Source organism: Empidonax traillii, unplaced genomic scaffold (assembly GCF_003031625.1).
Source record: "Empidonax traillii isolate 1590-97213 ecotype Southwest subspecies unplaced genomic scaffold, ASM303162v1 scaffold1327:size137700, whole genome shotgun sequence".
Classification (NCBI taxonomy): Eukaryota; Metazoa; Chordata; class Aves; order Passeriformes; family Tyrannidae; genus Empidonax; species Empidonax traillii.
Genome location: NW_020956520.1, coordinates 55,736 through 75,403, shown reverse-complemented (window position 1 = coordinate 75,403; position 19,668 = coordinate 55,736). Strand labels below are relative to the sequence as shown.

The 19,668-nt window shown below is 49.1% G+C and overlaps 1 protein-coding gene across 1 annotated transcript in view; it reads right to left on the bottom strand.

The window, feature by feature from the left end:
* The window catches only part of LOC114069661 (rho GTPase-activating protein 32-like), a gene marked incomplete at its 3' end in the record, with an annotated part of 122,021 nt that overhangs the window by 62,294 nt on the left and 40,059 nt on the right, over nucleotides 1–19,668 (bottom strand). Inside the window, exon 4 of the mRNA XM_027906607.1 lies at nucleotides 13,928–14,014. Coding sequence (XP_027762408.1) covers nucleotides 13,928–14,014 — 87 coding nt within the window. The remainder of the gene's footprint in view (nucleotides 1–13,927; nucleotides 14,015–19,668) is intronic.

Here is a 19,668-nt window from a genome sequence, read left to right as displayed (position 1 = left end):
GGCAGGATATAAACCCGGGGATCTGAAGGCAGGATTGGAGCTTGCAAAATTTCTGTCAGGTGCCCCAGGCAAGTCTTCAGCTGAATTAAAAACCAATCCATGATGAACAACACTAGCTGCAGATTTACTCCTGAGTGCATATCATGTCCCCAATTAAAACACAGCCAAGATCCAGACAGCTCCAGGGGACAGGGAAGGGCCATGGCAGCATGGAATAATCTGCTTTGGGAAGCTTTTAATATCTACTGATGACTTTTAAAAGCTTCACAGCCTGTTGTGTTCAATAAAAAATGTTGTAATAATGCAGTAGTTTACAGGTTAAAGCACTTTATGAACAGTCATTAATCACAGAATGCCAGAATAGTTTGGGTTGGAAGGGACCTTAAAGCTCATCCCTTTCCACCCCCTGCCACAGGCAGGGACACTTTCCACTAGACCAGGTTGCTCCCACCTGGCCTTGGACAAGTCCAGGGATGGGGGAGGAATGAAGGAATTAAGATTGCTCCAGGTTACACAGCCACTCAAGGGCAGGGCCAAGGATTAAAAGGGACACAGGGATGCCTGGCAAGCAGAGCAGAAAACAGGGAATGTGTGGGGTGAGAGGGGACACAACATGGGGAAGGAGCTGTAGATTGTGACCCCAGGCGTGGCTGGCAGAGCTGTGCCCACTGCCCTCTTCCCTGGGATGTAAAAGGCATGGCCTACTCTGAATTCCCAGTCTGAATTCTGCTGTATTCATTTACCAGCCAAGTTCTAAGCCTCACTTTCATATTAACACCCAAAGCCTGCAAGGCAGCTGTGGATGTAAGCCCTGCAGTCCAGCTCTGTTCCACCCAGGCCACTGCAGACAACTCCAGGTTCTCACTGTGCCCACAAACTCTGCTTTCAGCTCACAAGGAATCACCCCCTACTTCACAATCCTACAAAGAGGCACCTACACAGGGCATAAAAGATTTGGGATTTTCCACGTTCTGCCATTTCACCGTTTGTCTAAAGGAGAAAAACAAAACCAGGAGTGCAAAGTCTAATTACGTCCAGGGAGCTGTCAGATCTCCCACTCCTCCATCTTTTGCAATTAAGAGGTTCTTGCTCTCTCACTGAGCTGCCAGTGTGACCTTCAGCTGAGCCAGGTTTAGTCACCAACACAGGGAACAACAGCCTGAGAAATCCCTGCGACCCTGGATCTGCTCCTGGCACTGAACTGGGCATTCCAGAACCACCTCATACACCCCCCACAAATAACAAACCACCTGCCAAACGATCCCCAACCTGCCATCAATTCCAGATTTTCAGTGCTGGCCTGCAGATTTGCAGTCTCTCCATCACAAATGAAGACAGTAAAGAGTTAAATGTGCAAGAGAGGAACAGCTGGGGCTGGAGGTGTGACAGGATCCTGCACGGGCAGCGTTCCCCTGGCTCCCCATGAACCCCAGCCCGGGCACGAGGCAACAACAGCAAGGAAAAGGTGATGGAGGACAGGCACAACTTACCCCACGGCAGCAGGGGTGTCTCTGGCCCCACCAGCTCCCTGGGATGCTCCTCCTGCACTGCACAGCTCATGGAGAGAGGGGCACAGCGGGGAGGTAACCTGGACCCACCGCTCTCGGCACCTCCAAACTGCAGCTCGGCAGCTGCTAAGCAACAGCACAGCAATCCCTGAGCTCTCCCTCAGCTCTCCCTCAGCCACCCCTGAGGGAGCAGGGAGGCTCCAGGAGATGGGTGCTGTGGATGCCTGGAGGCCAAACCACGTCACCACTGCCGGGTCAGTCACCCAACGCCCGTGGGTGCCGGGCTCTCGTGCTGAAGGATTGCAGGATTCTCCACAGAATCTCCTGAGCTGGAAGGGACCCACAGGGATCATCAGTCCAACTCCTGGCCCTGCACAGGACACCCCAACAATCCCATCCTGTCACTGAGAACGTTGTCCAGACCCTCCTGCAGCTCTGGCAGCCTTGGGGCTGTGCCCACTGCCCTGGGGAGCCTGTTCAGTGCCAACCACCCTCTGGGGGAAGAACCTTTCCCTGAGATCCACCCTGAGCCTGCCCAGACACAGCTCTATTGTTCCCTTCCTCCTCTCAGAAGAGCTCAACACCTGCCCCTCCACTCTCTGGGGCAGAGCTGCCCATTCCTCGCTCCCATCCACAGTGACCCTGCACAGGATGTGTCAGCACAGAACAGACCTTCCCATTTCCACAAAGTTACTCCAGCACCCTAAGGGTGAATGTTTCCAATATCCCATAATTTTAAGCCTGCCATAACTGAACTCAAAAAGCACCCATGCTGTCGGTTGTATTAAGTTCTACCAAGTAAAGTTTTTGCAGATTTGGCACCCGAGTGATAAATTTTGAAGCCTCATTTACAAGGGGTGCAATTAACTTTCCAGGAAGGAATCCAGGAGCAGCAATCCAGGAAGGAACTGGACAACATTTAGAGCTTCCCCTCAGATCTCCAGCACAAATCCCAAGCAGCAAAGTCTAAATTCTCCCAGCCAGATGTGCAGAGAGGCACAGCCAGAAGAGCAGGAACAACAAGAGCCTCATTCCACAACCAGGACACTACAAAGGCTTCCCTATACCAATGTAAAAACTGTGCATTTTGCTCTCATTTCCTGCAAATTCTGAAGTGCCAGGAGGGTTTGGCAAAGGGATTATTTTTTAATTTAGACGGTTAATAAAATATTAGAAACAATAAGTGCCTGTTAAGTTGGTCTCGTGCTGTCTTTGCTGTTTCAGAGCAAAGCTCAACATTCCTGGTGCTCCAGGCACTTCCCATCCATATGGCAAAAATGCCTCCTGCACGTTTGCAATGATTCCCATAAACTGTTGCTCAAATTAATTTTTGATCAGCCTCTAATTTTCCAGTTACTATTAATGGTCCTGATTTACAGAAGCTTAAATCCCTCATTCCAGTGGGATGTAAGAGAGAGGTGAAGGAAAGCACAAGGTGAAGTGATTTCCCAAATTCAACCTTAAATTAAAAACCTGGCTGCGAGAAATTTCGTTAAAATCCAAAAATCAAGTATCAAATGAAGATTTCAATAATATCATAAAATAGTTTCATGATCTTTTGACCACTGACAAAAAAGCCCCAAGTCTCTTTTTGAACAATATCGAAGCTATTTTGGAATTTCAATTCCCAGACATGTTCACAATGAAAAGCACCCTGTCAAATCTGGAATTTCTCACAGAATGGAAAATCTGGGTTCATTCCTGCTCTTGTTCCAGCTGCTCTGCTCTCCCTGACTCTGCTGGGCAGCACTGAATGTGTGACGAAAAGCCTGGTGAGATCTCAGCCCACTGCACAGAGCTCCTGGTGTTTTTCCGATTACCAAAGCAAGAAGAAATGCCACAGTCCAAAAAAAAAAAAAAAAAAAACCAAAACCATTCAGAGCTTCCTGAGCTGCTGATTTAATTTGCACTGAGCCCACGATCTGCACCCTCCATCAGTAAAACCATCACCCGGAGATCGCGGAGCTCCTCGGGCTTCGCGCCGAGGGAGAGGAGACTGGGAGGGACAAGGATGCACAACTGCAGCTCCAGCAGAGGTATTTTTAGCTCTGCTGATCCAATGGCCCCAGGAGGACGATGAGCAGCCCCAGCCAGGAGGAGTTTCCACACTCCCTTGAGCTCAGCTCAACCCTGTGAGACTTGGGAAGAGCAGCACTGTCGCTCCCTTGTTCCCGTTTTTCCCTGTGGCTCCCCATTCCTGTTCTTCCCAAGGCCAACACAGCACAGCTCCTGCAGCTCAGGGAGAATTTAATTACTAACAGACAGGCATTACTTACTGCAAATTAAAGAGGGAAGGTATTTAAACCATCCCTCGCATTTTAATTCCCAGAGTTAAAGCCCCATCGTTGCTCCCTCACCTCTTAAACGCCTCAGTTATCAGTACAAAAATCAGGCTCCTGAGTGGGGATCCCATAAGCCAGGGCCTGTTCCACACAGGAATATTTTTATGGCCACTTAACTGTTTCCACTTGGCATCTGGCACAGGCAACTCTTCCTGCTGTGCAGTGAACAACGTGCAGGGGCAGCCCCAGCACAAGAGAGGTTCTGCTGCTGCCAGTAGTTGTGGTACCGTCAATTTACAGAACTGACATGCTGAAATTCCGTAATGAAGATTTATAAATCTCCTCTCTAGGTAAAAAAAACCCATTTCCAGCTGGATCTGCCTCCATCTGAGCACACAGGACTCCTTTCTGTCCATCAATCCCAGGGTGCCACTGAGCTCCAGCACACACACAACCTTCCTGCCCCACAGCCTGTTTGCTCTGCAGCACTTCACATTTATTTATTTTAAGACTGGGATAGACCTTTCTTTTCTGGTTCAAATGCTTATTTCCTCAGAGAGATCACATGGATGCTCTCCTGAACCTTGCAGTCCACGTGGAGACGGAGAGCAGAACATGAGATGAAAGTCTCTGGCAGAAGTCACTTCGGTTTGACCCCACGGTAAGAAAACCCCTCGGATTAAATAGCTGGAAAAGCAGCAGCACCCACCAGGAGGGGTTAAATCTGCCATGGGGGGACTCCCACAAGCTGTCTGGGGCTCAGGGTCTCTGTGTTATTCCAGCCTGACCCTTCAGCCCTTTCCTATTTCAAGTCATGGCTTAGAAATGCAGTCAAAACAGAAAAGCAGGACTAATAAAATGCAGCCCTTGGAGTTCACCCAGGAAGTGTTTGGAGCTGGGTGAGTCCGTGACTTCTGGTGTGTTATTGTAACTTGGAGGAAATTATAAATCTTTCAAAGTTAAAGGCAGCTTGCACTAAGGCAACATAAAGCTACTTTACTTCTGAATGGAACACTAAAACTTCAGCTCTGCACCTGGAAATGAGGGACCAACTAGCCCAGGATTAAGGGAACATTTTTATAGACAAAGCAGGAGGCACAAGGCAGAGGAGAAAATTTAGTATATTTCTGTGGTGAACCCTTATTAGCCTTATTCCACTGAATAAATTAATCTCTCGGCATTAATTATCCGTTTATTATCAAATAATTGCAATCAGCAGGAAAAAAAAAAAAAAGGATATTTTAATGGAAACCACTGCAGCTTCTCTCCCCTAAAAATGAGACTTCCTGGATTCCAATTAGAGACAGGGGCACCAAACCCACCCAGGGCTGCCCAGGACCTGGGCTGAGCTCCAGCAGGGTCATCCCATTTCCAGCAGGACACGTGAGTGAAACCCCCTGCCCTCCTGACACGTTCTAATTTAAACAATTCCATATCAATCATCTCCTGAGTAAAATGACACCCTGGGAGCAGCAGGTCACCCAGAGACACGGGGTGAAGGGGAGGGCACAGCGTGGGGGGCTTTGCTATGCTCCAGAAAATTAAAAAAATGACCCAACGGGAGCTCCGAGCCACAGAGGAAACCCTTCAAAGCCACACACCAATTCCTAAGGGATGGGAACTCAAATTCCACCATCCTCCAGGTGCCAAAGCAAGGAGGGAATGGATGAATGCATACAGAGTCCCAAATGCTTATATGGAAGTTGTAGGGATTCAGTAAAACTCCTAGATGTAAAACCACTCTGCACTTCACCACAGAGAAGAGAAGGGGTTGCATCAAAGTAAGCACTGCTGGGCTTTAAAACATCCAACAAACAAACAAAACCAAGCAAAAAGTTCTTTGAAAATTACTCGTCTGAGGTGATAAAACCAGCAAAATAAGATCCCAGGGTGGTTTGGGTTGGAAGGGACATTAAAGCCCATCCCATTCCACCCCCTGCCCTGGGCAGGGACACCTTCCACTGATCCAGGGTGCTCCAACCTGGCCTTGGACACTTCCAGGGATCCAGGGGCAGCCACAGCTTCTCTGGGCAACCTGTGCCAGGGCCTGCCCACCCTCCCAGGGAAGGATTCCTTCCCAATCTCCCATCTAACCCTGCCCTCTGGCAGTGGGAAGCCATTCCCCCATCCTGTCCCTCCAGGCCCTTGTAAACACTCTCTCTCCTTGTATCTGACCCTGCTCCCTTCCAACCCCACTCATCCTGACACCCTATAATGAAGCAACGTTACCAGTGTTTGGAAAATATCACTCACGTGGTAAGAAATGTCTCTGGGCAGGGTTAGAGGGAGAAAAACACGAGTGTTTCAAGGGAAAAGGTGTAGAAGCACTGATGTCAGAGATGGAGCTGACCAGGACTCAAGGAGAGAGCCTAGAATGGTGAAATGCTACTTGGAAAGCACAAGAAACAGAAGCAGCTCTGGAGAAGTTTTGATAATGGAAAGCCAGCTGATGTTTTGGCCTCAGTGTTAAGGAGAAACACTGAGAAGTGGTGCCAAGGCCTGGGAGATGGACTCTGAAGACAGATCATCTGCCATGCCCAACAGCCCTGGCAGGTCTGTACAAAGGTAAACCACACCATTTGAAACAGGGCCTTTCACACTCACAGCTGAGTTAAAAATGCACCTTTTTCATGTGCCAAAGCCCGAGCCCTTGGTGGCAAACCTGCTCCACAACCCTGAAAAACATCAGTTTAAAACTGTGCCTGTCGCACATCCACAGCTCGGGAAGCTCAAGGCTCCCAGCCCCCATTCCCCAGCTCGGAAATTCCCAGCAGGGAGTTCACACCCAGCTGATTCCGAGTTGTTTCACGCTCCAGGTGGAAATCTTGCTCCAGGAGTTGGGCCCTTGGTGTTGGCTGAACTAGGTCAGTGTGTGACAGGTTACACAACTCAGAGTGACAAGGGACATCTGCTCTGTGGTTTTTAACAAACTGGGGCCCAAACCTGCTCTGGGAGAGCCCCAAGGATTAAGGGGCAAGCTCAGTTCATGCTCCCCCTGAGAATTCTGTTACTGACTCCTCTAAAACACAGCTTATTTTTAATTTAGCAGCCAGTCCCAAACCCAGCTGGGCAAAGCACCTCCAGTTACTGAGGGGAACAGTGACACTCATCACCTCAGGGATTTTACACCCAAACAACTCCATTACAAATTCTCTTTAGAACATCAGTTTAATAATCAAGGTGCCCTCAGTGTAACTGGCAGGACATAATTCTGGAAAACTGCTGGAATTACAACAGTTGGAATTGGTATTTTGACACTTTGCTCAGTGACAGGAAATATTTGCTGCAAGCAACGAAAATGATGCATTTTTGATCTACCACTAAAGCATCTTTAGGACAAGAAGAAATGGCCTCAAGTTGTGCCAGGTTTAGGTTGGATATCAGGGGAAATGTTTTATTGGAGAGCCCTGGCACAGGCAGTGCTGGAGTTACCATCCATAAAAGAGTTAAAAAGCCATGTTTGTGTGGGGCTCAGGGACAGGGATCAGTGGAGGCCTTGGCAGAGCTGGGGAATAGTTGGAATGATGATCCTGGAGATCTTTTCCCACCCAAATGACTCTGTGACTCAGTGATTCTGTCCCTACCCCTGTAATTTATTCTGACATGGTTTCCGTGCCTTGAGAGGGCCTTTTTAAAAATATTCCTCACTAACCTTCTTGCCCTGCATTTCCTATCCAGTGGATGTGTTATCTGGAAGTGCAGGTGCCCTTCCAAGGTCCACGAACTCCACCTGCACTGGGGCTGAACATCCCAACCCGTCCCTGGTGCCTCCTCAGCCCCCTGACATCCAACACCACGTGTTGATCAAAGCCAATTTTCAGCCTGCACGGGATGGGACTGGATGACACTGCTTCAGATGATGTGTCCCAGCAGACTGCCAGCTGCCCCAGCTGACAGTCCTGGGAAACTGCTGCTGAAGACGCCCGAATGTCAAACTTCTCCGTAAGGAATAAACATCAAGGCAGCTGAGGAAAACAGCCCAGCCACCACCATCCTGCTCTTCATTCTGGATTTACACCAAGCCCAGCCCTGGGAAGAGCTGTCAAACAAGGCAGTTTTAGCTGCAGATTTACACTCGCTCAGCGACGGGGCAGCATCCACTGCCTCTGCACAACAGCCCAACTGTCCCCTTCAATTTGTGGCCGGGCCCAGCCTTGTCTGCAAAGCACCAGGAGATGATCAGCAGCCCTGCCAGGACTCATTACTCACAGAGGGAAACCACAGTCACTGCCCTGTCCCCTTGCATTGCAGCAGTGATTGTCACTTTTGCTCCAGAGCTCCCAGGACATGCTCTGGGGATGAGCAGAGTGAGCTCTAATTCCGAGCTCGTTTTCCTCCTGAAGGCAAAGCGCCCAAAGGACACGGCATTAACCAACTCCCCTGCAACTCTGAGAGCTTCTGCTGCTGAAAAACCTTCCAGGGCAGCACTGCCATGTGATACTGCACTTTATTCTGAGGAATCACTCTCCCCCTTGCTCATCACCCCTCCCTGGAGCAGGGCCACGCTGGCCTTTCCCTTCAGCTGCAGGTTTTCATCAGGGAAAAAAATACATCTGAAGAGCAGATGAAGGTGCTATTTACCACTCACCATCCCCCTGCAGCTCAGTCCAACACGAGTCTGATGAACTGGGAGGGTCTTTGGTGAGGTCTTGTGGGGCTTATTTTCACATACCCTCTTTCCACAGCAAAAAAACACCCTCCCATAAATCCCACCAGATCATTTCCCTACTGGAATTTAAGCTGAAGCCACAGCACAGAGCACAGAAAGTCTCTTTTTCTGGTGTGTCTCTGACAGCTTGAAATGCACCTACACTTGCACCTGCTGCAGGAATGTGCTTTAGCACCAACAGTTCCAGGAGAGTATTTATTTCTGCAATGTCGCTCTATAAATAAATTATTCAATTCAAAATCCACACGAGGCTAAAACCCTGGGTTTGCATCTCATGCATCCAGAGCCAAGGAAAGAAAGAGCTGCCCCTGTGTCCTTCACAGTGCACATTTAAATAATTAAAGAGAAAAAACCCCAAACCAAAACAAAGAGAGCCATGAATGGAGAAATTAAAGGCCAAAGTTTAAGCACTACATAATTTTTCATCTCGTTACCAGACGGATTTACACAGAGGAGCAGTGAATCTGCTCCATGGCTGGGGCTGAAGAACCAGTCCCAAAAGCTGGGCAGTGAAATCCCAGAGCCCCACCACACACAGATGCTGTTCCTGGATTCCTGACAGCCCCCTGAGCAGCACAGGAGACAAGAGCTCGTGTGTGCATTCCCACTCCACAGCCCCAGAGAGCACAAACCCACGGCAAAGGGACAAAGCAGGAGAATGGCTCAGCTCCTGGAAGCATTCCCGATCTCCTGGATCCCTGTGCACACCTCCTGCCTGCTTGGACACTTGGGAATAAAGGGCAGGAAAGGCAAGGGGACAAAAATCCTCTCTGCCTCAAAGCTGCCACGTGGTCTAAACAGGATGAGAGGAAACAGCCTCCAGCTGTGCCAGGGGAGGCTCAGGTTGGACATCAGGTGGAATTTCTCCCTGGAAAGGGTGGTCAGGCCCTGGCAGAGGCTGCCCAGGGAGGTTTGGAGTCCCTTCCAGCCCTGGAGGTGTCCAAGGAAGACCTGGAGTGGCACTCAGTGCTCTGGGCTGGGGACAGGGTGGGGATGGGGCACAGGGGGATCCATGGGCTGGGAGGGCTCTTCCAACCTCAGCCATTCTGAGATTCTGTGTGTGAATTAAGGATCCCAGAGCAAACCCCAGGCTGAGCAGAGGGCAAGGTGAACTTGCTATTAGAACAGAAGGACACAGCACAGCCCAGGTGTCTGTCCTGCTGGGTGTGAGTGCTGCCCTACCCAACCCTGTGGGAAAACTCCAAGACCAGTCAGTCCCATCCTTCTCCTTAATCCTCATTACCCAGTTCTGAATGAATTTATCCTTTACTATCATCACACCAGCTACAGTGGAACACATTAATTATGCAGTTCAGATACAATTCCATACCAACCTTCCTCCCTACAGATGCCAGCTGACTTTCCAAAAGCCTGGAGCAGAGCCAGGTGTTTCAAAGACACCACACCTTGGATTTGTCACCTCTTGAACAGATATATCCCATTATCAAAGATGTGACCAGCTTTTCTCTCTATGTATTTTTATATCTATATTAAACACACATAGGAATATATGTGTGTTAGAATCTGTCCCTTAGGATCAACTGATTGAAGTGCTTCTCACAGGACGGGATGTTTGTAGCACTTACTGCTCTCCAGGTGTTTGAGCTTCAATCAGAAACTATTAATCAATTAAAGAGCAAGCCTTTAAGAAAAAAAAACAACAAACAACAAAAACAAACAAAAAAAACCCCTATTTTTGAATGTTTGACTCAAAAATTCTGCTGCAAGCAGTTTGTGGTTTCAGCCTGGACTATCCCAGACAGCCAGACCCAGCAAACCACACTTTGGATGTGAGTCCTCTGTGAAAATACCCTCCACTCTGCTCTCCCCCAAAGCACCAGGGGTGGGGACTCCTCTCTGCTCTTCCTCCTGGGAGCCCCTTTTTCCTGGCCTGCCCTCCACTTGGCACACTCACAGCCAGGGAATGCTGAAGGGGGATGCCTTTGGAGCAAATCCTGCTCTCCAAACAGGGGAAATCCAGCTGGAATCTCCTGCCAGGCAGAGCTGAGAATTACCAGGGGCAGAGGGTTGGGAAATGCCTTTGTCTGGTGCATCAGAGCCCTGATTCCATCCATCAAAGCCAGCACAGCAGGGACAAAAAGCTGTGCCACAGCAAGGCCTGGCTCAGCTCCCTGCCAGAGGGGATGGAAAGGGGAGCAGGAAAAGGAAAAATCCCTGCTTGGCCCCCGAGTTCCTGCTTTGGGAACATCTTTAGAAATCCAGCTGGGGCTGAAACAGCTTCCTTTGCAGGGCACTGGCAGAGCTCATGGAGAGCAGGGGCAGGGAGGGTGGGCTGGGCTCCCAGCTCAGAGCCAGGCTGAGCTGAAGGGTCCATCAGCAGGTCTTGCACCGGGATGTTGTCACCCATCGCTCACACTTGCACAGGATGACATCTCTGGCTGGCAGGGCCTGTCAGTCCTGTCTCAGCAAGGTCCCTGTGAGCAGGGAAATGGGAAACAAAAACCAGGGGAGATGGCTGCGGGTTAAGGTCTGTCTCAGACCATCCTCACAAGCAGGCCCTGCTTCTCGCCCTGCCACTCGAAATGTCACCAAAAAGGATGTCTGAGGTGTTGAAACACCACAGAACTCATTTCATGCCTTTTATTTTTCTTCCATTTGTGAGAACAAAATAGCTCAGGCTTCTTCTGTTGCAGTATTAAAACACACACACAGGTAGTTGCTGTAACATCCCACAGACCAACCCCCAAAACCATCCAAAAGGCCCATTTTCAGCCTCTCTTACAACCAAGCTGGGCTGGATTAGCCCATTCCAGCCTTTTTGCAGGGTCTGACTTGTGCTGGTTTTATTCTCCACACACAAAATAACCCCTTTGAGATGTGGTGCAGGTCATGGAAGTGCTTTTGCTTCTCCCCACGGAACTTCCCAAGGACTGCAAACACTGTGCACGGACCTTCCCAGCCACAGGTACAGCAGGGATTCCTACAGACATCCCATGTGCTCCTTCAGGGCCCACAGGGATTGTTAAGGCTTCTAATAACTCTTTCCAGGGTTCAGAGCCTTCACAGGGACAGTCCTCACACCACCCTGCCAGGACTTGATCCTTTTATTTTAACAGCAGCAATCTTTGCACAGATTTTCTCCTCTAGAAATTAATCAGCGCAATTTTACTTGGAAAGGAAGGAAAACCCACCTACACTGGTCTAAAAAAAACCCAAACCAAACAAAGCCCTCCATCATCAGCTCTTCCCAATAAGATTTAATTCCCTACCTCTGTTTAAATCAAAAGAAGGACCCTGCCTCTCCCCTTTTCTGAAACACTTGGAACACCTCTGCATATATCCCCGCTTCTTCTTAAGGGCCAATAAAGTGGATTAATTTTTTGAGGTTTATAAGCAGAAGAAAAGCTGAACAGAGGCTTAACCCCCCTCTGGAGCTCGCACAAAGCTGGGATTTCACGAGCTGACTCGCAGCAGGAAGCGTCACAAATACACCTCCCAAAGGATGTTTTTCAAACCTCATCTATCTGGGAAGGTTTTGCAAAGCAGGCCTCGAACACTAATTGTCTTTGGGGCACTAAAATGGCCCTTGCAGATGGGAAGGAGCAGGGCAGGATTCCTCAGTGGGAGTGGCTGTGCCCTGCCAAGCACAGCCCAGGCTGTTTGAGACATCTCATGTTCAAAGGCTTTGGTTTTCCAGCTCCAGGGGGAGATGGCAGAGGAAATGTCTCTGTGTGAGCCCCAAAGCAGGCAGGGAGGATCTGCCCAGCCCACATGGCAATGCCTTCAACACCAGAACTGGGGGGTTTGGCTTGTTCCTCTCAGCTCTGGGACCTAAAGCTGCCAGGATGGCAAACACCCCCCTCTGGATTTGCAACAAATCACAGATATCTGAAAGCTTTTCTAGTGATGTGGATTTAACCCTAACCCCAGAATTCCCTGTGTCCATGTGAGCAATCCAGGACAGGCTGCAGTGCCCGGACACCAACCCTGGAAGCACACACAGGGTGAGTAAAGTCAAATTTGCTTTTTAGGCTCTTTCCCCCCCCTCCTCCAGGACTTTTGGCCTGACCCACACGTGTGTCCTGCCAAAATCTCTCCCCACCATCATTCCATGAGCTATTTCACACCTCCCATCGGGCTCTCATGTGGAGCCAACTGCAGGCAGACACTGCAGGGCTCCAAAGCCTGATGGAATGGAATCTTTCCCTGGACACTGGGAGAGGCCCTGGGATGTCAGGGGGAAAGTGTCCCCGGGGTAGAAATGATGCTCAGCTGTGCAGTTCCTTCCATACCTTCCCAGTCATTGGATCCAGATGCCACAAGTTTCTCAGCTCTTTATGGATCTGGGAAAGAGGGATGTGGAATGACATGGGAGAGGGGAATGACAGGCTCAGAGCAGGGAGCACTGGTCAGGGAGGTACTTTAAAAGAGAAGAAAAATGGAAATAAAAAAAAGGAAGAAATACAGGAAAAATAAGGAAGAACTGGGTAAGATGATAGGAGAAAAGGAAAAGAGGAAAAAGGGAAAGATAAAAAAAGGGAAAAAGGAAAAAAGGGGAAAGAGAAAGAGGGAACAGAGGAAAAAGGGAAAGGGAAAAATAAAAAATAAATAAAGAACATGAGAAAAGGGAAAGGAAAACAGGAGATAAAAAAGGGAAAGAGGACAAAGGGAAAGAGGGAAGAGAAAGGCGAAAAAGAGAAAGGAAGAAATGAAAAAGAATAGGAGAAAAAGAGGAAATTGAAAGGGAAAGCAAAAGGAGAAGAATAAAAGGGGAAAGAGAAAAAGGGGAAGAGGGAAAGGAAAGAAAGGGAAAGAGGAAAAGGAAAAAAGAAAAGAAAGTAAAAACTAAAGAAAAAAGGAAATACGAGCAAAAGGAGGGAAAAAAAGGAAAAAGAAAGGAAGACAAAAGGTGGCTGGTTCTGTGTCCAGCCTTTAAAGTGATGAGGTCAATTCCCAGCGTTTCCAATCCAGTTTAGTCAAGCACTGGAGGAGAAGGGAAGGGAAGGGAACTTCTCAGGAGCTGGGTTTATCAGGAGATGGGGAAGCCATGGGATGGAGCAGCAGATTTATCTGCCCAAAGCATCCTGACACCACAGCAGAATTCCACACCAGGTGTCTGGAGACATCACTGGGAGCAGGTCAAGCATCCCCATGTCCTGTGTGAACAAGCCACTGGTGGCATTCTCCCAGCTGGGGTCACTGGTGTGTCTGGGTGTCTGTGGTCACCCCCAGACTGCCCTCACACACACACTTCTGTCCCTGGGCTCATCCTAGGAAGGATTATTTCCTTCCCACGCTCCTTTTTCTCCCCTCAGTGCTTTGTATTTCCTACAATGAGTTGGTGGCACTACCACAGGCAGCATCTTGGAGCAAGGGAAGAGCTGGAAACTCCCCCTCCCCAGCACAGAAAAGTGTGACACCCCGATGTTCCAGGGCTGTGCTGGCAGGTGGAATGAGAAATACAGGCTGTAAACAAGGGGTTGGGGGGGAGAACACATGGCATTTACCTGACAGCAGATCTGCACCAGGTAGACCAGCTCCTTGGACTCACAGCCATTCCTGGTCACTTCGTTCTGTTCCTCCGGGAGCGAAAGCTGCACCAGGAGAAGAGGGAGAGAAGGAGCAGGTGAGTGACAGTCACATCACACAGAGCATCAGGGAATCAGGGAAGGGGAAACACTGAGCACTCCCAGCTCACACAGACCCTCCAGTGCCGGTGGGTTGTGGCCCCTCACCTGGCAGGTTCAAAAATTAAAATGTGCTTCAAAAATAAAACAATTATATGGAGGCGAACTGCTCGAGCCAGGGATTAAAGCTCCAGCTTAAGAGTCTGCAAAATTAATTGTTCACTGAAAATACCTCTATAAATATTCATGTATCAGATAAAAGTGCTTTCCCCTTCCCCCCATTTTATTCATTTTTTATTTTATACATTCAGGCAGGCATTAGGTAATAAAACATATCTCCTCATTTCAGTGTTGTCAAGCAATTCACCCCAACAGGGAATTTTATGGCCCCATTCATCACATACAGAGTCATTAACTGCAACATCAGGATGTGCCTGTTTGGGAGCAGTGAGGGGAGATTTAACTGTCTCATTCCTGCACATCTACTGAGCCTTGAGCATCCTGGTCCTGTTACTCCCACTGGTCTTGATATCCCCCACTGAAAATGGCTCATGGTTAATGATCTTCTCTGAAAACCAAGATTACAGACGATCATAAGCAAATTAAGACTGTTTGCAAAGCAAATAAATAAAGGAAATGTGTACATAAAACTTAAGGTCTGTAAAAAAATCCTAATTAGCTGAGAGCAAAAAAAGAAAAACCACCAACCCTGAAACAAATGAAAGCAGAAATGAAAAAAAAAGGACTGAGGAGAATCCCCAGTTGCCATATTTAATGAGTGTAAGCAGGGAAAAGGAGAAGTGGGTGATGAGAGACACGAACCTCCTGAAAGGGACACAGGAGTTCCCTCCCATATAAACAACCACAACACCCTGAATGAATTCACTTTTCATCCTGCCAGTCCCCTCCCTGCTCTCTGTGAGGAGTTCCCAGAGCACACCCATTCAGCCTCTTCCTTCACCAGCCCAACTCCCTGCATGCTAATCTCCTGATGGCTATACACAGATGATTACACAGATCTCCGGACCAAACAGAGCTTTTAGATTCGTGCAATCTACTGTATTTTTACACCACTAAATACATTTAGAAACTTGTGTGCAAACGCTGACCACTCCCTCCTGCTGGTGGCGCAGGCAACACTTTGCATGGCGCTGCTTTTTGGGAAGCAAATGCAAATTTTCCATCAAATAATTGATATATTCTAAATCCAGTCTGCACGTTCAGGCTGCAGCCCAACAGTGCAGAGCAGATAAAACAGGGGTACCTCCCTGGGGACACCCCAGAGCCCTTGGCTGGGGCTGCCCATGCAGGGAAGGACATGGAAAGTGTCAAAGCCCTGTGGATGCTCTGGCAGATGAAACCACTCAGTGTCACCTCCATCTGGGTCTATCTTTACTCCTCAGAAATCCTCCCCCTCCAGAATCCCCATCCTCTGTTTCCTCAGCCACTGCTGCAGCTCCTCCTGTGCCTCTCTTTCCTCCACACTCATTTTTTTGGTCTCCCAGGCAGTCCCCTCCTTCCACCCATCCCCTCTCCCTCCTGCAGAGCTTCCAGCAAGAGCCTGAATGATTTCCACGCTCCCTCCCCCCCCCAGGCTGGTGTGAAACACAGTCCCAGAGATAAATCTCTCTGAGTGCTGCACAGCATCTTAATTCCACTTAAAAACTGCACTCCAGGAAGAGGCAATGGGAAAGATCTGTAAGAGGGACTTTCCTCTCTGTGTGTAAGAGGGTGAAGATTCCTGCCATTAACGTGATGAAACACAACCATCAGTTCTGTATTGCACCTTCTGCCCAACTTCACCACCATTCTTCGCTGGCTGAGTCTTGAAACCAAAGTCAAATTAAAAACAACACAGCAGACAGGAGAGGAAAGCTAATCCATGCTGGGGGGATTTTCCATGCCTGCCAGGTAACACGGAGCTCTGGTTTAATTGGGGCCACAAAGATGATGAGAGGGCTGGAGCACCTCTCCTGTGAGGAAAGGGTTAAGGGTTAGGGTTAGAGTTGGGATTGTTCAGCTCCAGGGAGACCTGAGAGCCCCTTGCAGGGCCTAAAGGGGCTCCAGGAGAGCTGGAGAGGGACTGGGGACAAGGGATGGAGGGACAGGACACAGGGAATGGCTTCCCACTGCCAGAGGGCAGGGAGAGATGGGATAGTGGAAGAAATTCTTGGCTGAGAGGGTGGGCAGGCCCTGGCACAGGTTGCCCAGAGAAGCTGTGGCTGCCCCTGGATCCCTGGAAGTGTCCAAGGCCAGGTTGGAGCAGCCTGGGCTAGTGGAAGGTGTCCCTGCCCATGGCAGGGGGTGGGACTGGGTGGGTTTTAAGGTCCCTTCCCACCCCAAACCATTCTGGGATTCTATGAATTCAATGTGGGTTTCCTACCCAGAGAGAAACCATCCACCCTGTGCTTACTGAGGGTACAAACACCTCCTCCACCAGCCCTCCAGGGAATTTCAGGCCTCGCCTCCATCAGGTGCATCAGTGCTTACACACATCCCCACAGGCTCTGCTGTGCCTTGTCAGGCTCCATTCACCCCAAAAAGCACCAAAGTGCAAATGCAGCAGCTCCCTGAAGACATTCAGGGCCTGGTTCTGCACAACAGGGTAGAAAAGGGCACGGGGCAGGTGAAGACACAGCTTGAACTGCATCACCCCCCCCACACACAGGCTGATTACACGAGGCTGGACTCGAGCCAAGCCAAGTCTGTGCACAAACTCTCCAGAAATAGCAGGTGAATCATCTGTGAGGTGCATGTGTGTGGGACGTGGAGTCACAGCAGCTCCATTTAAAGCACACACCTGCCTGAGCCCCGACCTGCGGGGGCACAGCCAGTGATTTCACACCCACACAGCCTGTCCCCACTGCAGTGCTCCCGATGGCCCTGCCCAGACAAACTCTCTGTGGGGAGAGGTGACATTTAAACCCACCGTGCCACTTTGCAACTGTCCTGTTCCAGAGTTCCCCTCCCACAGCAGCTCTGTGCTGACTGAGAGGCAGAGAGAGCTGTTTACCAGGAACACCCCTTGGGTTTACCCTGTAACACAACTGTCCTGGCAGCAAAATGCCCCCAAAGATGAATATTCACTCGTGTTCCCTGTTCCCCATGTGGCTCAGTTTGTGTTTTGCTCTGTCAGCAGACACACATGAATGCTCTCTCCGAAATCATGGATGCCCTGATGCTGAAAAGCCTTTCCTGCTGCTGCATCCCTTGTAAACAGAACATCCTGGGAAGCACAGCTGCCCCCAGGCTTGATTTGAGCAAAAGCCTCTCCTGACCTCAGTGGATTCCAAACACGACTCACGGGCAGAGTGTGCTTGGCTCCAGAGTGGGACAGGGCAGAGAGCAGGTCTTGAGGATACCCCTGCACCCATCCCAGTGTGGATCACTGAGACAGCCGGAATAATCTGCAACCAGCATTTATGGTCACTGAGCAGAGCATCAGACACCTCCCACCAGCCCAGGGTGCTCCAAGCCCTAACCTGGCCTTGGACACTGCCAGGGATGGGGCAGCCACAGCTGCTCTGGGCAACAGTGTCAAGGTATTGTTCAAATTTGTCTTGTCACAGCTACAGACAAATTTGGGAGGCTCCACTGTGCCTTTGTGCACACACCCACCAAGAGCTGAGCATAAATTCAACACAGTTTTTTCTCTACCAGCAAACTCACACCATGTTGCTTGTGCAGGTGACAAATAAGAGCTGCAGCTCCTCAAAGATCTACCTAATGATGAGAAACTCTAACAAACACAACAGCAAAGACTTCCAAGAGCAGGAGGTTGGGCTGAAGGAGCACGAAGGATCTCACAGTACCAAGTTTCCCCCTGGCATTGTCAAAGACAAAAATTAAGTCCCATCCCTTGTTCAAATACAATTTTGCCCTAAAGAGCTGTGCTTGCTGGTCAAGATTCTACTGATCATAAGGGAGGACAAGCTTAAAAATGCTTCTAGTTCATGTCTGAGACAAAGAGGCTCAGCTCTGGTAAGCTGGGAGATAAGGAGAGTGATCACAGGGGTCTCCTGCAGAGGGGAGTTTATTGGTTATTCCTCCTGTAGAGCAGAACAGCGACAAAGCAGAGGGTGACTTATGATGTGACACATTCAGGATCTCATCCCAAGCTCAGTGGTTTCACAGGGCACAAGTCTGAGGGAGCATTTCTCCTCCAGATCCAAACCAGGGCTCTCATCTCTCCTCTCCACAGTGGCTTTGGAAGCTCCTTCTCCCTCTCCAAGAATAATCCTCCCAACCAGCAGCAGGACTTTGGGAAGCTCCTTTGTTTGTCTGGAGCTCCAGGATTCTCACCTGACTGTGAACCTGCCTGGGAGGCACCAGGACCTGCCACGTTCCCTCACACAGATCCCAGAGGCAGCTGCTGGGGCCCTGCTTCACTTGCCACTGTGACCACAGGCAGAAAAACAATTAAAAGGCAGCTTTTGACATCCCTGAAATCACTTTTTTTTCCTTCCAACCACAGCCAGAGTCTTGGGTGCTCCTCTTAAAAACTTGAGAAGCAATCCCAACTCTCTAACCCTGACCATTCTCAAAATGTGAGAATCATTTCAAGAAAAGCACTACATGAATCTGCTGCCAGGACTAGCATTGTTGGCCACTAAATTATGTAGCAATAATGGCACTAATGCCTCCTCCAGGAGCCAGTCCCTGGTGTGCAAATACAGCACAAGCTGCAGACCTTCTGGCTTTCTACTGGTTCCAATCAGTGCCTCAGAAAGAAGTGCCAAACCCTCACCAGGTAGGACCTGGCTTTGCAAGGTCAGTGGGGCACATCTGTGCCCCTGACCCCCAGATGTCAAAATAAGCTTTTAGATAGTTTTGGCTTTCACTTCCTTGTTTCCCTTGCTTGCTGAGTGATGGTGACTCCACCACCCAGCTCTCCTGATGAAAGGATCGTTTGTGAGAAGCCTGGGAAGTGTGGATTTGATTCATTTCTGAACTTATTTATTTCAACTTCTGCTCCTAAAGCCCTGAACACACCAATCTCACTCTCACACATCACATGTAAGACAGAGCCATGGTGGAGAGCTGCCATTCAAATAATGCTTCAATACAATTAAAAAGACTGAAAAAGGAAGAGAACAAAACATCAAATAAAAGAAAAAATCCCAAATAAATCCCTCTCACCAACAGAGTTAGAGTTAAGGTTAGAGTGGGAGCCATTCAATGGAATTAGTTATTAATATTTATTCTTGATTAGTTATATTATAAATACATTGTAAATATAATCATATGATAGTATAAATACCTAAAAATATACACATATAATCATATTGTGGGATAAATATATTTATATAATTAATATAATAAACTGTATAATATAAGTAATATGCTATACAGTTATATTTATATTATAAATGTGGCATCTGTTTTAAGTTTGCCATAAAGCACAAGCAAGGTGAGCCCCATTTACACACCTCCCCCTCCCAGTGCCCCCACACAACCGAGGGACAGAGGTCCAGGCAGGATGAGGAGCTCCTGGATATCTGAGCCCCCCAGCTCAGCAGGGTGTGATGGGGCACAGGGTGATGGCTCAGCCCCCTGGACAGGCACAGAATCCCCCAGGCCCCATCCCAAACACAGCCACATCTGCAGGGACACCAGTAAGG